The sequence below is a fragment of the Rhipicephalus microplus genome, chromosome 9 (assembly GCF_043290135.1).
Source record: "Rhipicephalus microplus isolate Deutch F79 chromosome 9, USDA_Rmic, whole genome shotgun sequence".
Taxonomy (NCBI): Eukaryota; Metazoa; Arthropoda; class Arachnida; order Ixodida; family Ixodidae; genus Rhipicephalus; species Rhipicephalus microplus.
This window is the reverse complement of record NC_134708.1, coordinates 100,121,691-100,139,737: the sequence shown is the minus strand read 5'-3', so window position 1 is coordinate 100,139,737 and position 18,047 is coordinate 100,121,691. Positions and strand designations below refer to the sequence as shown.

General features: G+C 41.3%; 1 protein-coding gene across 2 annotated transcripts in view; it reads left to right on the top strand.

Moving 5' to 3' along the window:
- Nucleotides 1-17,165, top strand: part of LOC119163128 (uncharacterized) — a 533,653-nt gene extending 516,488 nt beyond the window's left edge. For both annotated transcript variants that reach the window (XM_075874163.1, XM_037415069.2), the window contains 4 exons: nucleotides 1,501-1,884; nucleotides 3,660-3,730; nucleotides 9,092-9,165; nucleotides 10,168-17,165. In XM_075874163.1, coding sequence (XP_075730278.1) covers nucleotides 1,501-1,884; nucleotides 3,660-3,730; nucleotides 9,092-9,165; nucleotides 10,168-10,283 — 645 coding nt within the window. In that variant the 3' untranslated portion in view covers nucleotides 10,284-17,165. The remainder of the gene's footprint in view (nucleotides 1-1,500; nucleotides 1,885-3,659; nucleotides 3,731-9,091; nucleotides 9,166-10,167) is intronic.
- Nucleotides 17,166-18,047: the final 882 nt, after the last annotated feature.

Genomic DNA, 18,047 nt, shown 5'->3' with positions numbered 1-18,047 from the left:
TCTCGTTCCGGTGTGTTCTCTGCAATGAACAAATTATTCACTCCAAAAGGTATAAAAACCACATTTTTTTATTGATCAATTGGTGTCAAGCAGAGAGGCAGCAGAAACTGGAAAGGTTAGCCAAGTTGAGGCACGAAAGGCTGTGCTAATTGAAAGCAATAAACTAACAAAGATGGCGTGTTACTTAGATAATATGTTGCGCACGCCCAAACATACACTCTAACAAGTTTTCCAGAGTAGCACATTGCACCCCCGAAAGACAAGGGAATAAGAAATGATAGAGAAATAAAGGCAGGGAGGTTAACCAGTCCAGAAAAGCCGGTTTGCTATCCTACGTGTGGGAACGGGGAAGAGGACATTGAAAGAGGGAGATAAAAAAGTGAGAAAAAAATAAACATAGTTCAAACAGCACAGAAACTTGCATGCAGTCGGTTACATGTCCACCAAACTCTCGTGTTACGAGACATCACTGTCTCAGCCACTTGCCCAAGTTAGTTTTTCAGATGCAAAGGAGCTCTTTGACAAGCCTGTGTAACACTGTTTTGTGAGTCCACACGATCACCTCACCGCAGGTGTTGGAGCAGTACCATGTAGGTCAACTCGCAGCTACGCATTGACGTCACTGTCTCCCTCACCCGTAGCAATGGCCAGCTCCTCCACCCGCTCGCTGCAAACTTCTCTCTCGCTTCACCCCCTCCCCCACCTGCAATCCACTAACGCACGTCAAGTGAAAACAACAGACTGATTTAGTTGCGCGTCGGCAGCAGTCGTAAAGACGCGGCCTGCCATTGCAAATAGCTAGGAGACTGCGCCAGTACGGTGGCTGCGGACGCGTGACTGCTGCGCGCGTCGACGGTTGTTTTAACGAGGTCTATGTCGTGCGCACTGCTGCTGCTCCAAATCTCATCAGGGTTCCCTTCGGGTAGACGGTCCATTCCTTATAAACTTCAGGAGTTTCTTGGTCGCTTTGAGCTACGAGGTCTTCTGTGGACAACATTCAATAAACAAAGTGTGTGCTAAAGTTTGCATGTGGCACGGCAAGAAGGGACCATTCCTCCCTTGTGGAGCAAAGCGCCTTTCTTCCCTCACAATATCCGTTGTGCAGATTAGCTCTGTAGGCTTCATATCACGACCAAGAAAAGTGGTTGGTGAGTTAAATGTGAATTGCATACTAAGATACTCAACTTTTAAAGGTTTAGCCACGATGGTATTTTATTGGTTATGTCACTGGACTGCTTCCCCAAAGCTCAAGGGATGTAATGCTAATTGCCATGACCGTTTTTTAGGTGTGAACAGATTGCTATGTATCTGTGTACGTGGATTCAGTTGTTCGTTACGGGCGCTCATAGTGTCGATATTTCCGTAATCGATCATACTGTGTACCTCATATTCTTATCGTAGTTTTTAACATTATATATATATATTCTCTAGCAATTATTATTGCCAAATGGTCTTGGAATACTTTCCCGTCTCCGTTCATCGACGAGGTGCACCTCGCAGGCTTCTGTGGAGCAGGAAGCATCTTCGTCCTGCCGCTCTTCACCGCCCACGCCTCCTATGCACCCGGCACTGCGAACCGGAGTGCCCGGCCTGGTGCTTACGGCCGACGGCCTTTCGCAGCTTCCGCCACACATTCAGGTCTCTTCAACAGCGGCGGGCCTCACCCGAGGCGTGGTCGCCCCACCGACGACAGCGGCGGCCGTGTCCGCCGCAGCTGCAAAAGCCGCCTACCTGCTGCACGGATCGAGGGTGCTGCCCGTGCGGCTGTCACGGAAGGGAGCCCTGCGAGCCGCTGCGCTGACGCTGGGTCGTGCGGCTGCGGTTGGAGTTCTGCGGCATGGCGCTGCCGTCGAGCTCATTTCTGCCGACTGCGCTGACGAATTTGTAAGTCGTCTATTGCGGTTAAGTATTCTCGCATTGTATGACATTATTAGCCGCTACAGTGGTACATACAGTGCTTAAGGGATTGGCTGTTGACCCAAAGGTCGTGGGTTCGATTACGTGCCCGGAGGTCGTTTTTCGATTCTGGCGATGTGATTGACACCCTTTTTCGTATAGTTAACTTGAGTGTAAAGAGCTCCAGGTGGGCGAAGTTTTCAGAGCCCTCTACTGCGGTGTGCTTCACAATCATATAGTGGTTTGGCACCGTTCTACTCCAGATAATATTACTGTTGCTGCTTGAACCGTACTACCAGTTAACGTTAGTACAACTTACCTAGTGCAAAATGTAAAATTGCTCAAAATGCGTACAGCGGCTTCTTCAAAGCAAGCGGCTGTCCCGCACTTCGGTGCACCCTGGTTTACTGCCCTGAAAACCACTACAAGGTTCTCGACTGCGAATGATACAGTCTCACAAATGTATACTTTATTTTTCTGCAACGTGCAGTCAGATGATCGAGAGGTTTTCCTGTCTTTTTTTTTTTTTCGTGTGGCATTCAGTACCCCTGAAGCAACGTTCTGGAATTGCTGTTTGTTTTGAATTCGTTCTTTGGTTAGATTTGAGCAGTAGTTTTTAATAGTCGCTCTAATTTCTCCTTGTTTTCGACACATGGGCTTAACCCTGGCATGAAAGTTTTATTCATTCTCTGAGGACCTCAGCATCGCCGAACATTTTTGATGTTTTCCTAAATGCAGGATAGCAGCCAGAATTCAGCCGCTTTTGCACCCAGGCATATGCTTCGTATGCTCGATTGCTTGAAGTCGTCGTACCCGAGCGTAGTCAAAGCGCTCTGCACTGCACCGAGTTATGTTCTACGCTACAGAAATATACAGTTGCCACATCTGCGCCCTCCTCAAATAATTGGCTTCGATATAATGTTACAGTAGCAGCTCGTTAATGCGAAACATTGCATTCAGGCGTATTCTCTGGCCCAGGCGACCATATACTTGGTTCAAAGGCATTAAGCTCTTGGGGATTCGGTCATATTGAGCTGCCACCATGAGTGATCCTCGGAGCGCACTGAGGGTAAATCGATGTAAGTTTGCTGTCACATATCGCCTCAGTATGACTGTGACCGCATCGCGATTATGCTCCTCTCGGTGGCCTAGGGTAGTCGATCGCCGGGAACTGAAATCATGTTTTATCTCTCGTAACATAACCTTGCGGGACAAATAAAAAAAACTGCATTCGAAACCATCGTAATGGCTTCGGACAGTCATAAAGGCGTGGTTGCCATTCATGTGGTATTGGTACATCGTAAGGTATGGAATTACAGCACGTTTAGGATTAAGACACGGGGGCCTTCAGCGACGTCCAAATTGTGAACAATGTAACAAACGAAAAAAAATAGAAGCTTTTATTTTGATCTTGTGAAAGTAATCACTGAATTGACTTATGGACTAAGAAACCTAATGTAATTTGATGTAAAGAGCGAAAAGTTCTTTATTGTTATTTTTATACTTCAGTGAATTAGGCTTTCGGTTAACTCACGCATTTGTTTCTCTCTGTAAAACCCGAATTGATGAGCTTTTTACTGCATATTTATTTTTATATGTGACGTGCAAGTAGGCAAGCAGATACTTTTGTAGAGCTTAATACTTGAGTCTGATTGCAGCTGCTTCACTTTTTCTAGCAATCCTTTTATGATTTCATGTTGGTATAAACACTAATGATAACACGGTATTCATGATTTTTAATGTATTTCTTTCATTTTTTTCAGCTCTACGGGGACGAGTATCCGGATAACAGCTTTGATGGCAATGTCTACGAGCAAGCTTTCACTACCATCGAGTAAGTGGTGGTGGTAAAAACTTCATTTTTCCTTTGTAAAGCAAAGAGACAATGGGACGAAGATGAGGAGATGTTGCTACACTCGGTAGACCCCACAACCCTCTCAACTACCGCCATTTGCTGCTCTCTATGTTGCATGTTTGAGAGCACTGAGGCGGAATTCATTTTTGGTGTGTAATCTATTTGTTTAAGCATCTGTAGGACTAGCATTGGTGATGCGTTGATTGGTTTTTATATTACTTTTTGAAATATAGAAAGCAAGGCTACGATAGACCCGGTTACCACAACATCATCGTAGTATTAAAGAAGGTGTACGCAAAATGTGAAAAATTAAGAAGAATAAAATAAGAAAAAGTTACGTCATCTGCGGCTGAAGGGAACTTGTGTAGATGCGACGCAGCAGGCTTTAATGCTTACACTGTGTGCGACGTTGATGCTGGCCCTCATCGCTTGGTTGTACAGGAGAGAAACCTGGGTAGACGCAAAGCTCACAGTGATTGACCGTTGTTTCCTACTGGAACATGGTAATTGCTGCTAATGGATAGTGAAAGACAGAAGACTCTGACTACACACAGAGACCAGCAGTCCGCTTTTAGTTAATGAACACATTGCGAATTTTTATTGTTCAACAATGCACTGCTATGGAAAAATCTCCCACCGGCACTACCTCGGAGCTCGAGATCGAGTGCCTACATATACAGGGTAGTCAGTGTGCAGTTGTGCAGTGCAAGCAATCGGTTTTTCCATCAAGGCTGTTCACTCGATGTGCGCTCGAACTTTGCGAGCAGTGGAGAGGATGAAGCAAGAGGGATGAGGCGTGGTGAGTGGCGACAGGCTAGGAAGAGAGAGGAGGCGTGGCGAGTGGTGACAGACTATAGAGAGAGTGACGTCAATGCATGCTCACTGTGAGGCAAGGCGCGACCTACTTGGCAACGCTTCAACGGCTGTGGCCAGTGAAGCGTGGTGCGGACAGAAGGACAGTGTTAGGCAGGCAAGTCAAAGAGCTGCTTCGCATCTAAAAATATTTAAAGGCGCTGCTTTTATTGGGCAGCAGACCCTGACACAAGTTTTCAAGTGACCACATTAGTTGAAAACATGCAACAGAACCAATGAAGAAGTATCTCGACTGCATACAGTTCGTGGATTAACTTGTCATTTCCTTGGGACTTGTTGCAGGTAACTTGTAGGATGGTTTAGCAGGCTATTGCACCATATCTAAAATTAGATAGTGTCAACAGCATAAACATGTACAGGGTGCTCCAACCATTATTTGTCAGAATGAAAAAAAAACTATTAGCTATATGCGAAGCAAAAATATAGTAAGGTACAACTTTAGAGGTCCACAGATTTTTCCTTAAAAAAGGATACACAAGAGGCACGCACATCAATGGTAATTTTATCAGCACGACAGCTGGTAAGTCCACCTTCAGTGAACATGGGTGGGTCTCTTTTGTTGAATACGGAGACAATAAGCTTTTTGGTCATTCAGGTGGGGCACCTCCGGCAACCTTAAGTTTTATGCAACTGCATATTACCAGTACACTAAAGTAGCCACTAGTAAGGACCAATAAATTGGCTATAAAAATGTTTGAAAAACGTCTATAGGATGTGTGTTGAAAAGAGTGCCGGAAGAAAAAGATGGAAGCTTGAGATGAAAAAAACCCATGAATTGGGCTTTTGTGCTATATTCTACGTTCTGACAAGTTGGCTTGTCTTCTTCAAGGCGAGACCATTTCTAACCTTGAATGAAAGAAGTCAACTTATCGAACATCTGCTTGAGGACACAGCCCGTTTTTAGGGACTCTTAACCCGAAAATGTTTTACAGTAAAACGCAGAGCTGGGTGAGTTGGTATGTATCCCTATTTTTACTTTATTTAGCGTGCTCAGAAGTCAAGGGATAGCGAGATAGGGACACACGAATGCGCATGTTTTATGCTATGGTTCACCATGAGAAAACTGGCGTGGGCTTTCTCTCATTGTTAAAACCATTGAGTCAGTCAATTTACAGTGCCTTCTCAGAATACTAAAGGAGTAGCTATTGTAGGTGTGACCAACTTACATTTATTTGCAGGGTGTGCAAAAATCTACAAGTATCTCGACTAAACAAACGTGAAGGAACGCGTAACCACAAGAGAAATTCGTAACCACGCTCAAATAAAACTAAATAACGTGGGGCCAACTGAAATACACGGACGAGGGACCCCCGTTTCCTGCGGACTTACTTATTTCTCAACGTGCAGCTTCATATCTTCCAGCGCATTTCGATTTCTGATGACATGGTTATCCAAGCTCATTTCGCGTTGTGTTCAGAAAAAGTGGGTGATGATTTAGAGCACAAGGTACTCTACTATGGGAAAGCTTAGAGCATTTTCTAAGTTATATTGTCCAATTTCTTTAAAGAAAGAAAATTCGTGCCTCCATTTGGTTGCATCCTATGATTAGTAAGCCTCTTTATTCAGTCAGGTTTCTCTTTCCCATGTTGCCACAAGAATTTGAGCTCTAATGGTTACCATTATAGTAGCTCACCTGCAGAATTGTTTTTAAAAACTGCTCACATTTCTTTTAGCAGCGCTCATTTTTTATTGTTGGCAGACGGTATGACGGCCACCTATGAGTATTGAGCTGTAGGAGAGCGAGGCTGGGGAAAATACACCAAAGGAAGTTCAAATGCTAAAGAAATCATTGCCTCAGCTGGCACTCGCTGTCACTAGAGTGGTTTTCTATCCCCATTTCTTCCCCCTACCTTCAAATTAGACTCAAATAAACAAATCTGTTTTTTGAAATATTTCTACGCCGTACTTGATCTATGGCTACTAGTCATACAAAACTATTGCTCAATGGACTACCGATAGCATCTATAGTTTTTAATACTCTCGCTAGTGTATGAACAATATCAATATTACTGCTGTTCATTAACTATAGATGGTGTTATCCATTGAGCAATAGATAGTACTGTTGGTAACAATACTACAGGTAATCTTTTTTATAAGCTGGATGAAATGATAGATGGATGAACTTCATTAGGTCCTTCAGAATGTGCTTTAGCACGGCGGGGGCCTCTCTCAAGTGAGAACAGAAAGACCAAATCTCTGCTGTGTCCGGCGCCCGCCAGCCTGCACATAACTGTTGTTTGAGCCCAGAGATGCTAATAGCAGCCTCGTATTTGGAAGACATGATGATTTCACCGTGGCCTAACACGGGGCACCACCAGAGCTGTATCATTCCTGAAGGTTGTATGTCGGTATAAACTGCATGCAACAACGCAGGGTTAAAGTATTCCTTGACCTGAAGAAGCCCGAGTGTCATAGCGTGAGATTTACTTAGTTTTAGCCTGTTTTGTTAGTTCATTACGCGATCGGAAGGGTCTAGGTTCTCCAAAACACCAGCGTCGCACCCCCTAATGGCTTCACGGTTTACAAATCATCACACAGCTAGGTCAGCTGACCCATGGAGATTAGGCAGTGCTCCCTCAATGTATCCCACTGGGTATCAGAAGATGCGATGCTCTGCGCCTTGTCACCGCATCTGCGACCACTCAAATTCTGTATGCAACACCCTGCCTACGTTCCAATTAAGTTACTGACTTCGGAGTGTCATTGTCTCTCTCTTGTTATATTACTTGCCTTTCTTTATTGTCTCAATCAGAATACCGTATTGCAACTTCAAACCTTATTTTTTATTAGTTTTTTGAAAATGACTCAAGGTGACCTGCTTCCCTGTCAACCGGTATAACTATTTTACAAGTTTAAAAACAAACCCTATTCTACACACTTTTTGTGTAGGTTGTTTTGTGAAAAGTAATTGTGCGGTTCTAAAGCTGAGGGCAATTTATTGATATTTTGCCCAATCCCAACCAACGAGACTTGTTTCTACTGCCTCTTTTATCTGGAATTTTGATGAAAGCAAGTTTCTTTGACCACAAGCTCACAGTACCCACTGTTGACCATCCTAGCAGCATGTTTTGTATATTTATAATTATTTATTTATGCGAGCACCTGCACAGCCACCAAGGCAATGAATTGCAGCATCGAGAGCAACTCAATAATAAATGATGCCAAGTTTTTTTCATGATAAAACTTCTAATGCCTTAGCGACTGATTTTAATGGCCTAAAATTGTTCAGGACACTCCTGTGGTTTTTCACACTTTTCTACGTCCTCGCGGTTGTATTCTTCGGGTCTCCACTGACGTATTTTCATCACGGATATGTTGTTGTGAACATTTCTAATACCATCATAAAAAAATTACCAGAAGAAATACTTTTGCAATTTGGTAAAACCAGAAAACGAACTCATGACCCCCATAAGATCTTCCATATATTCTCCAAACTCGCTTTTCCCAGGCTGTTCTCCCTTTTTTTCCCCTTTGTCTCTATGGTATAGAAGGCCGAAATGCAATGCCAAAGCACCTTTGGTATTGATTTCATGTATATTCTTTTTTTTCTTGTGAACCATGCATGGTGCCTAGTTGTTAGCATTTCTGCATTTCTGCTACTTTTTGTATCCTTTTGTAACTTTCCATTCCTTTAAAAGCCAGTTGAACTACTCTGCAGAGCAAAAAATGAGCAGCCATATCTTCACAAAGCTGACACCAACGAAGAAAGTGAGGGGCTCATTTCAATGGTTCTATTGGCATGTATTATATGCCAAAAAAAAAAGACGTATCTTTGAAGCTGCTGTTGAACCACAGAGCTAAAGCTTCCAGCCTGCTTCAGTTTTCAACCTTTTCAAGTTTTGTTCAGAATGTTTACAAGTCAATCTTCTGCACAAAAAAGCACCTGATTTTATGGCACACTACAGCAAAAACATACACAACGGATGAAAGGACCACAAATGCCAAGGATAAGCTCTGAAATTTCAACAACTTTTACTGGGAATCAGCTCACATGCTTGTACTATGCTATGCTTGTACTTGCTATGCAGAGTTCATCTATTGTGCAGACGTTTCAAAGTCTTTCATACGAAAGACTTTGCATCGCATATTGCATCAGCCAGAGGTCAGTTAGTCTACAAAAGAGTGCATTTCAGGGGCTTCGCTGCCATCTGGAGCTGATCTTTGAATAGATTCGCATTCTGATGTGTGCAAAGGTGTGCTGTTGTTGTACTGGTTGTATATATATTTGAGTTCTCCATGCTCAGTTGGTACGTAATGAGTGCCCATTCTATTAATTTAATCTTCGTTTTCTTGTCCGGTATGTTTCACGCTTGTTTCTTGCAAGTCTTTTTGCTTTTGAGACAATGCACCAACACGGCCAGAAAATTTTTTCTTAACTGACAGTTTTCAATAATGAAATAGATAATATCACACATATTTGATGTCAATAATGATTATTGTGATCTGGTTTATTGTTGCTTTTCACAGAGAGCAGGGATTTCCCCGACAGAACGCAGAAGACATGCAGAACAATGGGTATGCCACGGATGCTGATTTTGCAGGTAAGTGCACAGATTTGGCATTCAGTTACTCAAATGTATGCGATCGAGATGCACAAGTTGACATCCAAAGAGGCATCCCCATATAAAACCAGGGCCAAAAAGATCGTATACACACACATTTGTTAACTAGTGAAAGATAAACAAAATAAAGAAAAACTAACTTCGAGCGACTCTTAAACACTTTGTGTGTGAAACTGAAATTTTTTTGTGATAGATTTTCTTGTGCATTAACACATAATTGCACATGGTGTTGCATACACTTAAAACCTACCTAAGCTTCCCAGGTGTTGGACACGTGCCAAGAGTGATACAAAGTTTTTGTTAACAAGATGCCTTGTGTTTTTTCCTGAAGCTCTTCAGAGGAGCCAGAGAATTATACATAACCACAGTTGCTTAGCTATAGCACATACCAGGTGTGACTCACTAAACCAGAAAACAATGTAGTTAATACATCCACAATCAGAAAATGAAACAACAGTATAATACAGCACACACTCAGCATTCATGATGACACAGCGTTAAATATTTGTGCGGTAGTGCCGAGACGCCTCATTCCTGACAGAACTCTGTTGAACTGATATTGCGTTGTATATGTAGAAGATATTACTTTCATTCATTGTACTCGGTTCTTCAATATATACCTGATGTATTGTATATCCTTGAATATTTGTTTTAATGTTGTGTGTCTTTAAGATTCTTCCTTCCATGGTTTTTAAATGCATGCTAACGTATTCGCGCCCCTGTTTTGTTAATGACCACAGTGTTCTAAAGGTTACGGTGCATCACTGCTGACCTGAAGGCAGGAGGAAATAAGTACTAAAGAATGGTGGCCCCTGTCTGATGTCAGCAAAACATTAAGAGGCACGCATGCCTAGATTTGGGTTTTGGTCAAAGAATCCTAGGTGTCAAAATTTGCAGAGGCCTTCACTGTGGTGTCTTTCATAATGAATTGTGGTTTCTAGATTCCGAGTTTAAAAAATTATCATCTCTTTTGTTTCGCAGAATGGGCAGAGCCCGCACTTCGAACCCACTGCCATCTGCCAGCACGTCTGAAACCTTCTCAGGCGATGACTCGAAGACTTTACCGCCCGTACGGTCCATTGCCGTCACGGTTTTGAGTGTACATCCAACAAGTCTCTGTGGCAGCGTAGCGATGACGACGGAGATCTCTACAGTAAACCTTTGTAGAGCAGCCAAGGCCAAAGCTATCACAATTGTATATAGCCACAGTTCCTTTCTTTATTATTCATGAGAGGCCCACAGTGGAGAGCTTTGTACTTTGTGGGAATCGCGGTGCATACCACCATTTCTCTTAGGAAGTGCACCATTAGTTACTGAGATAACTGCTTTAAATTACAGAACGAAGTCTTTTGGAAGAACTAGATTACGACATCAGTGTTGTCGCTGGCAATGTGTCAAGTGCTGTCAAACAGATGCTGCGAGTTGTTTCGACAAAGCACTCCACTTCTGTAAATACTTCTCTGAAACACAATCCTCTCTTCTCAGCACTAAAAATTCCCAGCTAAGAGTCGATTATATGGCATGAAGATGTGTATGAGCTGTTCAGCCATTAAGGTAAGGGTTTATCAGAACTGGAAGTGGCGACGAAAGCATACCGAAAAATCTGCACATCTTTTTTTCTATGTGCTGTAGGCAATTTGTATGCTTTACTGCTTCGAGGAAACGAAGTGCTAGATTCACGTCAGGCTTTCAGCTCATATACATCAGTAATTAACTCTGTATGCTTTAGCGTGTACACTATGTATTTGATTGTAGCGGTGTAATATCCCCATGTTTGGTGCTTTCAATCCGCAGAAGCTGCTGCGTCCACAAAAAAGTCTTTACTGTGAACCCCTCCTTTATTGCTTTACTTTATTTATGTGAATGAAGTCGGTGTTAAGTTATTTGGGAATATGGCATTGCATCAATGTAAGCACTGCGTTTCTTGTATTCACAACCTTTGCATTTTTAAAATTTTTGTTGCCACATGATTGAACATGTGGGCAGAATCACTGTCCTGTCAATATGTTTTTTTTGTTAAGTTCATGGTTGGTAATATTGATGAGACTGATGGCATTTATTATGAGTACGCGTGATGTAAAATACCTGTATTCACGATGGTCCAACCTCAATCACAATATATGCCCATTTCCATTGTTATCTGCATGTTTTACTGTGTTATGTGTATCATGCGAATAGCATTATTATAATGCCGTACCCCACACATACTACAGTTTCCATATGTGACATTCAAAGTATGAATGTTTGCATGCATGAAATGAAAAAGACAATGAAATTTACTACAATTCCTTACTTGATAGGGTGAAAGGAGTGGGAAGTTGTACACTTTCACATTTGCACTGTATATGTATATTTATGATAGTAATTAAGTATTGGTTTCAGAGCTGTCAACGGTGCTGAAGAGATGTCGGTGAAGTTGCTCTACTCTGCCTTCATGAGAGTTTGTACTGGAAGCTTTGTAAGACCCAGTGATCTATCTCTTATCCAATTCCACAAGACCTGCAAAGACTGAAACCATTTTTCTCCTGCTGACGCTTTTTTTATGGCCAACACTGTAGCGAAGAAGAGGTAGTATTGCCTTGTGCGCAAACCTTCACTGATTGCGAAAAAACGAACAGGTGAAAATACTTGATAGCAGCTTCGATCTGTTCTATGCCAATGACAGATAAGAGATTAACATGAACTGGGCTGTAGAGAAATAAGGAGTCTTAAAACTTGCGGTGTATACGTTGTTGAGGGTTCAGTTAAAACAGTTTGAGAAAATTTCCCATATGCGCAATTCACTTCCTGTTCATTCTGTATGAAAATCATAACTTTACTTTCCATAATGAGGTTATGTCAATGATATGAGCATCATTTGTTGGCAAGACTAAGCAAGACTACAATTTTTCTGGGCATTACAACTGAACTAAAGGCAGCAAATTGAGCATTTATCAACATCGATCACACTATTAGCCTTAAGATAAGGTAAGCTTTGGGCAATTGAGCAATAACGTTCTAACTACTGGTACAATTGGATATATGCAAGTGTAGACACCATGTTAAGCTTTCTGACTATCTCGAATTTCAAAAGATATCCTGTAGATTTAACAATATGTTGTACAAAAGTTGACAAAAGAAACTGAACCTCTTTTCTCTCGTTCAAATTTACACATCAGTTTGATATCTACATCACCTCTCAATATCGGCAGTAAAGTTTTATTATTCTCTAGTCAAGCTATTATCTCTAGCTTTATCATACATTTTGATTCAACAATGGCACTGCGCTTGTTGACAATAGAGAAAACAACAGTAATATTTTGGATAATTGTGATTTTAACATATTAGGCTGGACCGGAGACACCACAGAAACAAACAGAAACAATAACACTACACACACAACAAAATTATATTTTAATCACAAGGATAGCATCATTCTTTTTGTCTTCATTACGCTAAACCTACACTCATAATTATATGTAAGGCGAAAAATGTCATGGCAGGTTGTGTTGCGAATTTCTCCCTAACAGTTCTCAGGCAGCACACTTGCAAGAAACGTGAGCAGTGATGCCGGTAAGCATAAGAATCTAAGCCATAAGCACTGAGCCTAACTTTCGTTTATTCAAATAAGACAGCCAAGTGACGAATTTTTTTTCAGGGCCATTGCTTAATCGACTGGCCAGCTATCTTGCGACTTCATACAGAAAAATCAACATTTGAGTTAACAAAATCAGTTGCTTTGCTTTGGTCAAGAATTGGATAGCGAAGCCGGTTTATTTTTACCTTTCCCTATTACTGGTTCTTGATAGTCCGGGACATATGTAAAACCTTTTCCTTAGTGTCTATTGTGTAGAAAGTCAGTTCACTAACTTTCATATGGGAAATTCACTTACCTTAAACTACGCAACACAACAGTTAGATTTAAACATCATAAGTCAAAAGATTGAAAATAAAGTGTCCTACGTATTCATTTTCTTAATACCTAAGTTACAGATTCACTAAGAAGCTCATGTGAGTTGCATTGTCTTATGTATTACTTATTTCATAAATATTGAGAAGCATTTTCTGGTAAATAAAATAGTAGCATTTATGAAGTGAAGAATGAAATGAAGTTTTTATTTTGTGCAAACCCATTTCAAAATATCGTTTTATTTAGGAGCTCTATTCACAGGTGGAATGTCCAAACGAAGCATGAAATAATGTCTCATGTATCGCTGCGTTAAAACTTGTTGTCTCAATGCCACCAAGTTTGCAAATAATGAGTGGCGTAATTGTTGGTTTAGTTATTATTCCTACTTTTAATTTGAATGCAGCTACTCTTCACCCCTCTCCTCACTCAGGCTTATAACCATTTGAGATGTCGCACGCTTGCTTCTACAACATTATTCGTAATCGTAACTTTTTGCCTCAATAAATCACAGTGCTAGGTAAGGTTTCTTATGTGTGCAGTTCTTACTTGAATGCTGCCAGATGAACTCATTATCACATTGAATGATTTTTGTGCATTTAGTTTTTAAGTTTTTTATTGCCTCCACTTTGGTGATATCTTTTTTGTTTCACACTGAAACATGAAAGCATGTTCAAGCGAAACCGCCATGACATCTGAAAACAAATATTCGGTGGTTATATGATTGTACAATTTTTCTAGAGCACTGAGTTGTGGTCATGAGTTGTGACAAGTGTATTACGTTGTTGCTATAAGGGTTTCACAATTACAATGACCGAAATTATGAGTTATGATGCGAACTTTTCTGATAATCTTCGTACTGCAAAGAAGCATTGTTCCTAATACCTATAGGCATACATTTTTCTGTATATAATGCCATGTATTAGTCTTGTGTGTCTAGAGTTGCTTAATTGTTTCCCCATCTGTGCCCCATATATTAGTTTTGCCTCTATTAAGACTTAATGCTATGTTTGCCCCAAAATGTTGTGTAAACAGCAGTGTACACTTCGATAATCCAACATGAGATAGCGAAACACAGCTGCTGTAAAGTGCAGTAATATGGAAAGATGGGCTACTCTGCACTGATCCCTGTGTTTCTATCGTATTTCTCCTTGTGTGCGTGCTTAATCTTCAGTATGCTGGAAGCTCACTGAGTATCGGTAGTCAATAGGCTATCCATTGGCTACCTCCAGAAGCAGGAGGTTATCAAATTTTGGAAGCCAGATTGTTCAAGAGGCAATCCATCCTTTGAACAGCTTGACCTTGACTGTAGAGTGTTTTTCTGTATGTAGACATAGTCACTCTGTATGGTGCTGTTGCCTCTACAATCAAAGGAGTGTTTTGAGTTCTTGGTCTTGTTTTCTATGACGTCAGTTGAGAATACATTAAGTTTTTATCAGTGATTGTGTCCTTGCAATAAACATAAGTGTCCTGTTTTCTTTCTTGCATACGGTTTAGTGAACGTTGAATATTAGACCGTAAAATGCTATGTAGGCATGTCTTCTGTTTTCAGCATGCTTATTAGGTGAACCATTATTGGGTTATTACACCAAACAATCAGTTCATATTTGGCCCTCTATTTGAAGTGACCTTTTGAATGGTAGTGTGAACCAGAGCATGTTAATAAAGCGTTTAATGACCTCAAAAACAACCTATGTAAAAACAGCTGGATGAGATGTTTGAGCCTTCTATTTACACAGCAGTTGGTATATTGTGAAATACAGAATATAAAGAAGCTATCATTTGAAGAACGCTGGCTCATGGCCTACGTGATTTGAGAACACCCAAGTAAAAGGTGGTGACAAACTTAGGTGAAAACACCTAAAGTTTACTATAGCCTGAATATTTAGTATTTTTTTCATACTTGTTGATTTTTACCTTCTATATTAACTGTCCTACTATAATCAGAAGCATCATATTTTCAATGCTCAGAGATAAAATCGCATTCAAGCACAGCTTACGTGCAGTATGTCCCCTTTGACAGGCTTCATTATTTTTCTTGCATCTGTCGGCATGCTTTCACTGTGATGTCAAGCATTTATACAATTTTTTTCAGTTTATTCATGATGAGGTCAGTAAACAATAACCGGGTTGGACTATAAAAATTTCGAGTTTGTGAAATCTGTTTGCATTTCGTTGGCTGGCATTGCTCCTGTGATATCTCAACGGCCACTCTTTTTTGGTGCCTGGATGGTTGGTAACAACTTTATTTATAGTCTTGCGAATATTTATTGCTTTTAAAACAGTTTGTTGGACTGCCAGAAACTGCCACATGGTTAATATTTTTTCTAGTTTTCTTTCTTTCACTTGCATGCTTTTTGTTGACCACACATCCTATTGCAATGAAAACAAACAAAAAAACTCATTACCGACTGCACAGAAATGCTGCATCCTGCCGAGCAGGATAACTTGTCTAGCAGAGTTTCAAGAATTCTTATTGTAAGAGCCATGTCGAAAAGAAGCATATTCTCTTTGTTCACGCATTATTACAGCGGGTACCATTGCACAAGTTGATTATGCTGCATGTTATTTTAGTTGTATGCATAGAGAGGCATGCCTCATATAGTATTTTCATTAGGGGGTTGTTCGCAAAGGTTCACTCACTATTTGAGATTAGGGTTGTGTAGTCAAGTTCGATGGGCCATGCGTTTTGCTGGAAAGTGAAATCAAATGTGCGTCTTTATTTGAGACGTCGCGATTAATGCTGTAGGCAACTGGCTGTGCTTCTGCAGGACCAAAAAGTGTGAGCAGTCTGCTTCAGCACATTGTTTTCTTTTATGAAAATGTTGAAGTACAATGCTTTAATGTTTTGCAGGCTTTCATTAGTGGCTAATAATGTTCGTTTGGATTTAAAACTACCCGTGACGAAAAGGAATGGATACTATAAAATCTTAGTGGTAATTATTCAGTGCTTGAATCAATAAAACAGGGGATTGTGGCGACCCATCACTGTGACATAGGGTATGGCTGAAAATAGCGAGAAGGAAGGTACAGATACTAAAAACGCTTTACTAGTGCACGAATATAGAACAGTGGTTTCATTGTCGTAAATGCAAGCTTCGAAGCATAACACAATCTCGAAGCATAACATTTGTAAATTGCTGACCAATAATGAATCCTCCCACTCAAGCAGTTTGACGGAAAGAGGTTGTGCAACACAGTTTAATCAAAAACATGTTGAGTAATTTCTGGCATTGTCTGATCTTCAACATACGTGCTGAACACGCTTAAGTACACGATTAGCAATTCCTTGAATATTTTGAACTATCTTTTCCGGATTAGGCACCAGAAACAAGTCTTAGCAGTTCAAGAAATACTTAGGAAATCGCAGACCGGGTGCTTACAGAGGGTTCTGTGTGCATTTGAAGATTTATATTATTCTATTGAACAAATTGAATTGCTGAAAAAATAATCAACTTTTATGTCTCGCGACTGCACACGTACTCTGGTGTCAGGTGATGAGTTCGATTCCCTGTGCAAAGACGCGCTTTCTTATGCAGGTGAAATACAAAGTATCTCCTGTACTAAGCCGACGTGTTCGGCAACCAGCTACTGAGGACCATAAATTTTGAGTTTACAATGAACGACCGTGTATGAGACATAGCTATCATACTAGTGAAGGCAACAGCTTGGTCAATGTATCAATGAGTTCACCGCTAATTTTTGCTAATAGTCGCGTTTATGTTGTTATGTTTATTTTTAAATCAATGCTGGTTATTTGGGGCCCAACGTAAGCTGACGTCTTGTCTGCGTATACAGTGGATGTGCTCGTGCGTTTTATTGATGCCTTGTACATATAATTTTTTTTTGTGTGCAGAACACGTTCATGTGCAGAGCACAACATGTCCACGTAGAGCGCACGCGTCTGTGTCTGTGATCAACAGTATATACAAAATACTTGTTGTTTGTGAACGAGCGCCCCCGTGCCCTTGTGAAATGCCTGCCTGTTTTGTGCTCCGATGGTGAAATTCAATGTATGCTTTCACCTGAATTAAGTGACCGCACGTGTTAAAACTTTTGTTTCTGAATAAACGACATTGTTTGCCGCCCTGCACAGGTAGTCCACCAGAATGCGAAAATACATGTTTTCATGGCGAAAGCACTAGACCTCTCCGTACGAACCTTGTAATGTCTTTGTGCATGCTATGCCTTATAACCTCAGTGAAGGTCGATTCGTCTTCCTTCTCACACGCACGCTCTCATGCAACGAAAATGCGCTGTGTTGCTTTGTCCTCTCTGATGGTCGGGGAGAGCCGCGAGGGGGCGGGCATGCTAGCTAGCCTCGTGACCTCCAGCCCTGTCACGTGACGCCTACACGACATTAGGACCACAAATATTAAAAAGTGTATTGCTTTCCGCGAAGAGATGCCACACGCAGGACACTACAGCGGCATGCTTTCGCGGTAGCTACTGAATCGTCTTCCTGATTTTTTTAATAAACGGAAGCCTGCGTCACAAGGGTCAGATCTCAGGGATTGATGGGAGGCTGCTCCACCAGAAATATGCGGCATTCTAAACCAAAACAAGGAAACATGTGACCTTCTAGACTAAAATACAGAAATATGTGGCCTTCTAAACTAAAACACAAAAATATTTGGCCTTGTGGATCATAACACAGGAATGTCCAGCCTTCTAGACAAAAACGCAGAAATATGCGGCCATGTAGACAACCCTGATAGTCCACTGACATCCTGCTTTCACGTCTACCTCTTATGCGTCTTCCGCGTGCCAAGTTAAAAGGAATGCCTAGCACTGCAGCCACATCGACAACATAGCGCGATGCACGAACTCGAAATGCCTGACCTGTTTTTCCCCCAGCAGCTCCACCAAAATATAATGCAAACACTGGACAAAACGAAGCAGCGGTGTCGCAACAGTAGCGGCAAGAACAAGACTTGCGTGGCAACATCGCACCAACTAACATGCCAGGAAGCTC